General features: G+C 40.6%; 1 protein-coding gene across 4 annotated transcripts in view; it reads left to right on the forward strand.

The window, feature by feature from the left end:
• Nucleotides 1-12,086, forward strand: part of GRM7 (glutamate metabotropic receptor 7) — a 588,333-nt gene that overhangs the window by 403,252 nt on the left and 172,995 nt on the right. For all 4 annotated transcript variants that reach the window (XM_060766298.2, XM_060766300.2, XM_060766299.2 and 1 more), the window contains exons 6-7: nt 3,902-4,102; nt 7,081-7,220. In XM_060766298.2, the coding sequence (XP_060622281.2) occupies nt 3,902-4,102; nt 7,081-7,220 (341 nt within the window). The remainder of the gene's footprint in view (nt 1-3,901; nt 4,103-7,080; nt 7,221-12,086) is intronic.

A 12,086-nucleotide genomic window follows, 5' to 3' on the forward strand; every position in this document is an offset into this window, starting at 1 on the left:
TGAGAAAGGTTTGGATGTGATATAACTCAGTGCCTCCTTGATGCCATTCTTTGTTCCACCATTTTCAGCTCTTCAGTCAACTGATCTCAGGGCAGAGGCTGATTGATCTCTTAGCTCAAGAGGTTTTTTGGCATAAAGAAAAATTCATCAAATTTAAGGTTAGTTGAGCCAGCACAAGTGCCCTAAATCTCTTCCTAACCCACTCTAGTTAGACTACCCTTGAGTTGGAAGTGAACTGTAAGGGTGTAAATACTTTCTTATTTCATTATTGTATGTGAAAATGGAAAAAAAAATCAGAAGTTTTTTCTCTGTTGTCAAAGATAACAACAGCATTTTTGGTACATTTTGGCTGTCAGAAGTTTTAAGCAAAAAAAAAAAACATTTTTGGGACACAAAACCCATGCACAAAACAAGAACCTGTTGGTTTCTGTGTAAAACACTTGAAATAGTAAAATACACTTTGATGTCATAGATTAAATCCATGGGTTTCTAGGCTTGGAGTCAGGCCCACTGTTTCTGAGTAGAGTTCAGGGTTCTGCTTTCCACGACATTAACAATTGCATCTTGGATCCTACTGAAAAGGCCACTTTGAAACAGCTGTAATGTCAGTGCCTTGTGTAATATCATACATGGTGATCAATGAGTATGGAACAATTTTTAAAAGAGGACAGTTGGTAAATTATCAGAGCTCAGGCCATTTTTCACCCTGTTGGATTAGTTGAGATGAATTAATCACAGCGAGTCCTGGTGTGAATGATTATTGAGCTTTAACACAAAGAATATCTTAATCAAAATAGCTATTTACATAGAGCCTTTCAGCTTGCAGCTTTTGGAGCCTGCCTCATTAAGCATTTTATATAGAGATGAAAGGCATCACTGGAGGAAATGTATGGGGCAATGGGATTTAAAATTTTACAATTGTTCTTATGAAGTATGTTAGAATTCATATCTCAATGAATCAGTTATTAACAAGTTTAGATGTTAGGTTCAGAGAGTATGCTAAGCTTTCCTGTAGGGATTAGGGCCCATAGCATGAGCTTGCAAAACTTCAGCTCTTTCTTATAATCACTGACAAAGTATCCAACTTTAGAGATGTAAAAAATGAGCAGAGAGAAACAAGAGAACCATCCAAAGAGACTTCAGGAGTTCCTGAATGATTGAAATCAAGAATGGAAGAACTATCCAAAATGGTGTTGTCCTTGTTGAGAATAGTTGTCTTGACACATATCAACACGTCACAAGGATTTTTGCACATTTTGAAATTTCATTTTAAACACTTCACATCTACAAAACATATTGTTTTGTCCTGCTGGAAAAAAGCAATGCCCTTGTGCAAATATGTGCAAAAATATTTCTGCAAACTTTACAGTGGATTTTGTGCAAACATGTTTCCTGTTCCCAACAGTCCAAAACTGAGGAGTGAAATAGCAGGACTTTCTTTAAATATATTCCTGACCTTATTTCCTAGTTAAGACCATTACAACACCAGAGGAAATTATAAACATGGAAGTTTTATTTCTGAAGAAGCAAACTCACAGTGAAAACTCACAATGGGTCTGTAATGACATGATACCATTGCCATTTACAAAATGGAGCCTATTTTATACAAGTTTCTCTTGGGCCCCTTCTACACAGCAGTATAAAATGCAAATTGTCTACTTTAAACTGCATTATATGACACTGTGGATTCTGATAACCCAGTTCAAAGCAGATAATGTGGATTATCTGCCTTAATATTCTGGATTATATGGCAGTGTAGAAGGGTCCCAAATCACACATTGCACATTAACATTTCTCATTCCACCTCCTGCTCCTCACAACTCCACCTCCTGTTCTTGTCTCTCCTTCAACTCCACCTCCCTTCTTGTTCATTCCCAATGAAGTAATTGTTTTCCAGTTCCCTCTATCTTATCTCCTGGGTCAAAATGTTCTTGTTGCTGTGAAAACCTATTCTTTACTTCTCCATCCAACTCTTTTCAACTCCCCCTCCCATCTCTGCTGTGTTAGTAAACCAACATTTCAAAAAGACAATTGATACAGATTTTGTTCTATAACAATTAAAAAATGTCTTTTTCCAGCCAGGTGTCTTCAGGAGGACTTCATGTTTTGCCCATTTTCACCTAGACATTTTGTATTTTTCATTCCCATGTGAAGAATATGTTAAGAAACATGATAACAACAATTTAGGCCTTCTAACACTGAAAAGCCATACTTATTTTCACTCAAAACCATGCAATTACTCAAGGAGGGAGCTTAATTGGCAAAGTTTGATCCCCCTCCCTTTAGTCTTTATCATGGAGCTGACGAGAGATTTTCAAATAAAGTTGCTAGATTCCCCCCCCCCCCCGCCCCTTGCCGTCACCACCTCCATATCAACTTTGAGGTGAAAATACATATGTTGTTTTTGGTATCTATGCCAACTGCTAACACTTTTAACACTCCTTACTGAAATAACTTTATGTGCATATGCATAGAGCCAAAGACGATGTAAGATTTTTGGTTTTTTTATATTGTAATCATAAGTAATACCAGCAAAACATCATCATAGATGTGGTTTTTCCATAGCGACTGGGAAAACTAGGATTTCTAGAGATCATTGATGTAGGCAAAGTGTCTGCATTGGTAGAAAAACATTTCTCCCTTCTGGATGAGAAGAAAAGAATACCTTCTGAATTGCACAGACACCATGCTTTCCCACATGACTGTGGGTAGTTAACCCAATTCTCCTAAATATTTTGCAATTAAAATTAGGCTTTATATTTTTGGTCTGCTTGTGTCTTAAATCAGAGCATTCAAAAAGCTGCAGCCAGTGACTTTCTAATTTTGAAATAGCAAGTGTACTTGGGAATAGGTGGATTGTTTTTTTTTTCTTTTTAATTTGTCAATTCAAGGGTGGCTTGTGAATTTGCCTATTTTATTATGTTCTGCAATTATTACAAAGGTGTTGAAAGATTATGAGTTGTGGACTTTGTGACTGCAAAGAAAAGACAGTTGGTATAAGATAAGAATGGAAAATAATGTTGGTGGTTTTGGGATATTCACCAAACGTGGCACATTGTGCCATGTAGATTGATGTCATTATATAAATAAAATGATTATGATAATGATGACAATAATATGCACCAGATTACACCTTGCCTCAGGCATGTGCACTATATTTCAAACTAATAAAATAAGATCAGATTATAACTTCAACTATAAAATGTGTAGAGTTAAAAATATCTGTAAGTACGCTTTGCTCTATATGTGAAAATATCAATAAATGACATTATACCCAAAACACATACACATTTTTAGATTAAAAACAAAAGATAGGATTAGGGTGGAGGTTGGATTCATAGAAACACAATCACACTGGGACTAAGAGGTTTTCATACTTGTACTCATAACTCAATGGTACAGACCATCTTTTATATGCAGAAGTTTCCAGATTCAATCACTAGGGTTTGTGTGTGTGTTTACTTGGTAGCCTGATAGTTGCAGAATTCTGACAGTTGGATCTGATTAACTTTGAAGCTTTCTATTTCAAACTAGAGTTAGGCAAATCTGTTACTTCTTATTTTAATCAGATTTGGTGAATTTTAATAAATTCTGAAAAAAGAAAAATGAAGTCTCAACAACCTCTATTCAGAACTTACAGGAATATTCTTCAAAACCCTACTTAATAGACTTCCCTACTGATTTCTTCAATGTTCCTTGAAATGGCCTATTTCATTTTAGTGATTTTCACAGGTTGAAGAACAACAGTAACAAAAACTCTTCAAAATGCTTCTCTTGTACTCTTTCCCTCTATCTATTTTGTATTCCTTGAAATGGACATGGCACCTCTATCATGAGAATAATTCTGTTCATCAGCATCCTTCTTGTCTGTTTGTGTCTGTCTGTTTCCTTAAATGTGTAGGACAGGAGAGAATTGGAAAAGACTCCCACTATGAGCAGGAGGGGAGAGTTCAGTTTGTGATTGACGCTGTTTATGCCATGGCTCATGCCCTTCACCAAATGAACAAAGATCTGTGCAATGATTACTCTGGGGTCTGTCCAGAGATGGAACATGCAGGGGGCAAGAAGCTGCTGAAATACATCCGCAATGTTAACTTCAACGGTGAGTAAATACTCATTCATTACTAAGGCATAGTTTGAGTTACTGTCCCTGAACCATTATTTAACTGGCCTATTGCCGATTATAGTGGAAACCTTTTTCAAAGAAACAATAGCAAAGGGAAAGAACCACACCTATGGATATTCATACTAATCATTTTTCCAGCAATCAAATTAGGCATATTGTTTGGTTATCATTTACTTATGTGTTTAATAAAGACCTGAGAAAGTGTCAAGAACGTTTTTTGGGAATACAAAGGGAATCATCTTAGCCTGAAACCAAGGTGAATATTCTTGACCCAGCCTTGATCAGGTTACATTTGTGATTTAATTTGCTGGTGAAGAGGAGGAGAAACATCAAGAGCAGGATCTTCGTGGATATGGCAACCACACCTTTGGCCTTTGTGCTGTCTCACTAAGCAACACAGGTACCTGAGTGGGTAGTGTACAGTTCTTGTGTTATTTGTCCATGTTCTATGACTCCAACTTAATATCTCGTTTTTCTTTCATACCATGTACATGAAAAACCACTCATTGCCTTTCAACTGCATTTTATCCTTCCATCTTTTTACAACCCACATATTTTCCTGGTGATTCTTTTATAAGATCAGTGGCTATGTGATTAAGACTACCACTTCAGATATGTTGTTTAGAAGATCATCCAGAATTTGCAGATTCTATACTAAAGTTCAAGAGATGTTGAAATTAAGATGTTTAAAAATCCAAATGTGGGATACAGCATCAGGTGCATCATGCAGTCCAAAAACTTCTGGTAGGGCCATACATTCCCAGTATGTATTGATTGGTTTCATATTGTACACATGTTGCTCCACTGTTCCTGCATTATTATCATAGAAGAAAATGGCTCTAAAATAGAGGGAAAGAGAATGATAGAAATGGCTCTATGGGGCACTGAACTACTGGTATACCTCAGTTTTATCCCAGTGACATTGTTATTGACAAATGGGATTCTGTATGATGGCAGATGTGGCATTTAGTAGTAGAGGCAGCTAGACAGTTATTGGCAGGACTAAACTCATTTTTCAGTCTGCATGCTACCATGCAAACTGGGCAAGAGATACATATATAGAGACCTACCAATATATTTAGAGTCCCTGGTGGTATAGTGGGTTAAACCTTTGTGCCGGCAGGACTGATGATTGACAGGTTGGAAGTTCAAATCCAGGGAAAGCACAGATGAACTCCTTGTGTCAGCTCCAGCTCCCCATGCAGAGGTATGAGAGAAGCCTCCCACAAGCCTCCCACATAAAAACAAATCCACGCATCCCCTGGGCAACATCCTTGCAGACGACAAATCCTCTTACACCAGAAGTGACTTGCAGTTTCTCAACACACACACACAAACCAATACATTTGGGAAACAATTTGAAGTATGAAGAAATATCAATGATACCTCATAAAACAAACTGCAGGGAGTCAACAACCCATGATTTTTTAAACTATAGTTGAAGCTATGAGATGACCTAAGCTGAACTGACTGTACTTTATAGATGGCTACATGATGATTTGCTTGTCTGATTGCTCTGTCAAGCATCCTTTGCTATTCCCTTCATCACTTATTCACCTGAATGCACACTATTTCAGTGGCTAGATGGGTGATCACAAAATTGCTTCACATGAAGCTCTTGGAAGATCACATAAATTCACTTTCTTGGAATCTGCTTCATACCTCGGATCATATTTTCATCCCAGAAGTTTTTGACAAAATTCATAACTAAAACGTTCTGCACAAAATGTAGATGTCACGGGATAAGAAGAAAGATCATGACATTAAAAACTCATGGACCAGCCTAGAAATATTTAGATAAAATAAGCATTGTTTTAACAGACACTAGCAGGAAAGCAATGTCTACAGATAAATTCACATTTGTGTTCAGTTCTAGTACAGTGCTAATTACTCTACTATATCTATAGCTCTATGCTTTTAAGATCATAATAGAGATTCTACTATGAATAGAGATCTCTGTAGAGATCTCTATTTAGATCTGTGGGGGGGTAAACATATATATATATATATATATATATATATATATATATATATATATATGTCAATATACCAATAGATTAGCAACCCCAAAATCGACCTTTTATTGCTTAATATGCTTGTATTTTTTGCAAATACTATGGAATCTTAGAGTCAAATGCAAACAAACAAATTAATGGAATCAATCAGAAATTCACTTTTGGTTTAGTATGATTAGATTTTTTTTTATGTTCATGACTGCAGGGGAGGAGACTGTAACATATTAGTGAGAGAATCACTACCATTAAGTGCTACCAGGAATGGTAATTCACCTTTTTCCCCCAGGGTAGACCTGGATAGTTGGGGGGCCTTGCAGGCATCCAGGGCCCCAAAACAGCCTTGAGATAGCATGTGGCCCCAGTGCTACACATTTCTCACACTCCATGTTATGGGAATATAAATGCATGTTTTGACTGGGAACTGATTCCTTTTCACCTCCTCTATTGCTTTTCTATTCCAGGACCATACTGCTTGCTGGAATAAGAAAATATTCAGGAAAAGGAAGCTATTTTTGGATTCTAGTCAAGATTCACTAGTCTGAAGTTGAAGCAGATGGAATGTTTTCTAGAGAGAAAAACACTAATTTAGAAGTTTCATTCACAGCACAATCTCTGAAGAGTTTTCCTATGTGGTAGAGGGGAGCTATTCCAGCCTGTATATGACTTCAAATGGAAAAAAAAACATTGTTAAAGGGGTTCTATTTTTAATTTCTTTTTCACCCGGCATGCAGTGGTGAGGTTCACTGCAATTACTCAAAAAATGCCAGAGGAAAATGCTGTTGTTAAGTGCCCATTTAAAAGGGTATGGTGACATTGGTTTGCTATCGGAATTGTAATTCTAGCCTAAAAGCTCTTCAACCACCAGAGAATGAACAAAGCAAATCTTGTAAAAGTATTGGCTTTTCTCCCTCTTTTTTTCTGCTTCACTTCCTTCCTTAGGCAGTGCTGGCACTCCAGTGATGTTTAATAAGAACGGCGATGCGCCAGGACGCTATGACATCTTTCAGTTCCAAGCAACAAACACCAGCACCCCAGGCTACCGTTTGATTGGCCAGTGGACAGATGATCTACAGCTCAATGTAAGTCAACACCCCCCTCCATACACACATTATTAATAATAATAATAATAATAATAATAATAATAATAATAATAATAATAATTCTTATTTCTTACCTGGCTCTCCTTGAGGCTCGAGGTGGGGCACAACATAGTTAAAAACACATGACTATAAAATATTATATAAAATAAATATATGAAAATGTATTTCTATTAAATATATCAAAATATATAGAATAAAGATTAAAATATATTAAATATAAGGCGTGAGTTTAAAATTCATAGTTAAACATTGACTGGATATGCCTACCAGAAAAGATAGGTCTTCAATTGTCTCTTAAATTTTCTCACAGCTGACTTAGCTGTCAGATTTCTTCTGGCAGGTCAACACTTGAATCTGTGCTAATAACCAGAATGATAGTACTAGTTGAATGTCCCTCTTATGAAATGCTTGGTACCACAAGTGTTCTGTAGTTCAGGTTTTTTTTGTTTTTTTTTTTTTTGCTGCTGCTGCTTCCTCCTCCTCCTCCTCCTCCTTTTTTGAATACTTGCATACATAATGAGCTGTCTTAGAGATAGGGCCCAAGTCCAAATGGAAAATTTATTTCTGTTTCATTTATACCTTATATCCTTAGCTTGGAAGTAATTTGATGCAGAATCTTTGTGCATGAAACAAAGTTGGTGTACATTGAAACATCAAAAAGCAAAGGTCTCACTATCTTAGCAACCCATTGATCAATTTTGGATTCTGGAGGATTTTGGAATTCCAGATAAGGGCTATTCAACCTGTATTGCTGAAAAGCTACCAATCATCTTATTTTGTGTAATATTCTCTCTTGAAAGGCTGCAAAGAGACTCAGTCATATGATCTATCATGATCTATACACTCACTGTCATCTTGGAACTTGAAAACAATTAAATATAAATGAGGGACCTGTCATATACCATGACCAGCTAATTACTTAGGGTTTAATCTCCAGTAATCTGTTGCAGAACCCAAGTTGTTCTGTGGCACCTTGCATACTAATGTATTTGTTATAGCGCAACATGTTGTGGATTAAATGTTTAGAAAAGGGCATTAAATAATGAAGTGAAATAAAGTTCTCCAGTATGCTGTCATAAAGCATCTTGCTTTTCACTAAGGTGAATGAAAATTTCTACCTGACTTTTCTAGAATCTACTGTTTGCACAGTTTGCCATTGTGTTAGGAACCATTTTTTTCATGTCAGGTGCAACTTGAGAAACTGTAAGTCACTTCTGGTGTGAGAGAATTGGCCGTCTGCAAGGAGGTCTGCCCAGGGTACGCCTGTATGTTTGATGTTTCAAAATCCTTGTGGGTGACTTCTCTCATGTCCCCACATGGGGAGCTGGAACTCACAAAGGAAGCTCAACCCTCTCTCCTCAGATTCAAACCAGTGACTTGTCAGTCATCAGTCCTGCCAGAACAAGGGTGTAACCCGTTGTGCCACCAGGGGCTCCAGGTTAGGAAGCTGAATGGGTTAGGAAGCTGAACTATATAGATAAAGATACCTTTGTAATTGTATTTTAGGGATGTGTAAATCAGCTCCAATTAGTTTCAATTTCAAGCATAACACTTATTCCAACTTAAGTGTCCTTACTTACTTACTTAGGCGATCCCTCGTTGGACGAGTAAGATGGTCTTCCATCATGGGTTTCCTTGTGGGTCCGCATGTGGCTGTGGAGCCCTATTCTTGCTCTGCATCTTCTTCCGCAGTGAGGGCATTGGTTTCCAGGTGGAAGGCGGTCCCGGTCGGGGTTGGCTTGACGCGCCTTCCTCCTGGCACGTTTCTCTCTTTCACCCTCCACTCGTGCCTCCTCGAATTCTGCAGCACTGCTGGTCACAGCTGACCTCCAGCTGGAGCGCTCAAGGGCCAGGGCCTCCCAGTTCTCAGTGTCTATGCCAGAGTTTTTAAGGTTGGCTTTGAGCCCATCTTTAAATCTCTTTTCCTGTCCACCAACATTCCGTTTTCCATTCTTGAGTTCGGAGTAGAGCAACTGCTTTGGGAGACGGTGGTCAGGCATCCGGACAATGTGGCCTGTCCAGCGGAGTTGATGTTGGAGGACCATTGCTTCAATGCTGGTGGTCTTTGCTTCCTCCAGCACGCTGACGTTTGTCCGCTTGTCTTCCCAGGAGATTTGCAGGATTTTCCGGAGGCAGCGCTGATGGAATCGTTCCAGGAGCTGCATGTGACGTCTGTAGACAGTCCACGTCTCACAGGCATATAGCAGGGTTGGGAGGACAATAGCTTTATAGACAAGCACCTTGGTCTCCCTACGGATGTCCCGGTCCTCAAACACTCTCTGCTTCATTCTGGAAAATGCTGCACTGGCAGAGCTCAGGCGGTGTTGTATTTCGGCGTCGATGTTGACTTTGGTGGAGAGGTGGCTGCCGAGGTAGCGGAAATGGTCGACATTTTCTAATGTTACGCCATTAAGCTGTATCTCTGGCATTGGAGAGGGGGCGGCTGGTGACTGCTGGAACAGCACTTTGGTTTTCTCGATGTTCAGTGACAGGCCAAGCTTTGTGTATGCTTCTGCAAAGGTGTTGAGAGTGGCTTGTAGATCTTCTTCTGTATGCGCACAGACGACATTGTCATCAGCATACTGGAGTTCTATAACAGATGCTGTTGTGACCTTGGTTTTGGCTTTCAGTCTGCTGAGGTTAAATAGCTTGCCGTCTGTCCGATAGATGATTTCCACTCCGGTGGGAAGCTTCCCATCAACAAGGTGTAGTATCATGGCGATGAAGATGGAGAATAAAGTTGGGGCAATAACACATCCCTGTTTGACACCCGATTCCACTTTAAATGGGTCACTTTGGGAGCCATTGCTATCCAAGACTGTTGCCATCATGTCATTGTGGAGGAGCCGCAGGATGTTCACAAATTTGCTTGGGCACCCGATTTTTTGGAGGATGGTCCAGAGAGCGCTGCGATTCACTGTGTCGAATGCCTTTGCAAGGTCGATGAATGCCATGTACAGAGGTTGGTTTTGTTCCCTGCATTTTTCTTGGAGTTGTCGTGCAGTGAAGATCATGTCCACAGTTCCTCTGGAGGGGCGGAAGCCGTTCTGGGATTCTGGGAGGGTGTCTTCTGAGAGGGGCAGAAGGCGGTTTGCAAGGATTCTTGCGAGGATTTTCCCAGCGGAGGTTAGAAGGGAGATACCTCGATAGTTTCCGCAGTCTGTTCTTTCCCCTTTTTTGAAGAGGGTGATGATGGTGGCATCCTTGAAGTCTGCTGGGATTTTCTCGGTCACCCACACTTTTTCTATGAGCTGGTGGAGTTGGTGTGTCAGCGCAGGTCCTCCCTCTTTAAAGATTTCAGCAGGGATCCCATCCGGTCCGCTGGCTTTGTTGTTCTTTTGTTGGCTGATGGCATTGCTGACTTCTTCCAAACTAGGCAGTGCTGCAAGCTCATCCCTGGTTTGTTGTTGCGGGATTTGTGAGAGGACCTCTTCAGCCACACTGGAGCTGCGGTTTAGGAGGCTTTGGTAGTGTTCTTTCCAACGTAGTGCAATTGACTTTTGGTCCTTCAGGAGTTTGGTTCCGTCTGATGACCGTAGAGGCTGTATGCCATGGTTTCTTGGCCCATAGATGACCTTTGTGGCTTTGAAAAATCCTTGAGCATTATGGGTATCTGCCAGGTGTTGGATTTCTTCAGCCTTCTTTGTCCACCAGATGTTCTTGAGTTCTCTTGTCCTTCTTTGGACCTCAGCTTTTGCACTGGCATAGATCTTTTTCTTAGCAGCACAGTTGATGTCTCTCTGCCATGTTTGGAAGGCTTTCCTTTTCTTTTCGATTAGCTGTTGGATCTCGATGTCATTTTCGTCAAACCAGTCTTGATGTTTCTTGGCTTGGTATCCAATAGATTCTTCGCAGGCTTGGATGATGGAGGTCTTCAGTTTGTTCCAGTGTTCCTCAACATTTTCGGGGTGTACTGTGGGTAGATGGTCCTTGAGTGCTGTTTGGAGATGGGCTCGCCTGGAGGGCTCTTGAAGGGCTTGGGTGTTCATTTTGCGCCTTGTCTTTCTTCCTTGGAGTCTGCGCTTGGGGGCAATCTTGATAGCCATCGTGGATCGGATTAGCCTGTGGTCGGTCCAGCAGTCGTCAGCACCTGTCATGGCTCTTGTGAGGAGTACGTCACGGCGGTCTCTGGCACGTGTGATTACATAGTCTAAGAGGTGCCAATGCTTTGACCGTGGGTGCTTCCATGATGTCTTGAACTTGTTTTTCTGGCGGAAGAGCGTGTTGGTGATGACAAGGTTGTGCTCCGCACATTTGGTGAGAAGCAGGATGCCATTCGAGTTGCTGTTTCCAACCCCGTCTTTTCCTATGGTGCCTGGCCACAGGTCGAAGTCTCGCCCGACTCTTGCATTGAAGTCCCCCAGGAGAATGATTTTGTCCTCCTTAGGTATCCCCGATAGGACGTTGTCCAGCTGACAGTAGAATTTCTCCTTGATGTCTTCATCAGCGTCTAGTGTTGGTGCATAGGCACTTATGATGGTTGCCCGTTGGTTTTTGGCAAGATCAATTCGGAGGGTTGAGAGTCGTTCGTTGATGCCAGTGGGTGCTTCGGGCAGATGTTTCACCAGATCATTCCTGATGGCAAAGCCAACTCCGTGCATTCTTTGGTCTTTTTCGGGCAGTCCCTTCCAGAAGAAGGTGTAGCCTCCTTTTTCTTCCTTCAGCTGTCCCTCTCCTGCTCTCCGGGTCTCCTGAAGGGCTGCTATGTCGATGTTGAAGCGTCCCAGCTCCCTTGCGATGATGGCAGTTCTGCGTTCGGGGCGTTCACTGTCACTGTTGTCCATCAGAGTCCGTACGTTCCACGTACCGAAGTTCATTTTTCTTTTTTGGCCGCAGGATGGTGAC

Source organism: Anolis sagrei, chromosome 2, assembly GCF_037176765.1.
Source record: "Anolis sagrei isolate rAnoSag1 chromosome 2, rAnoSag1.mat, whole genome shotgun sequence".
Classification (NCBI taxonomy): Eukaryota; Metazoa; Chordata; class Lepidosauria; order Squamata; family Dactyloidae; genus Anolis; species Anolis sagrei.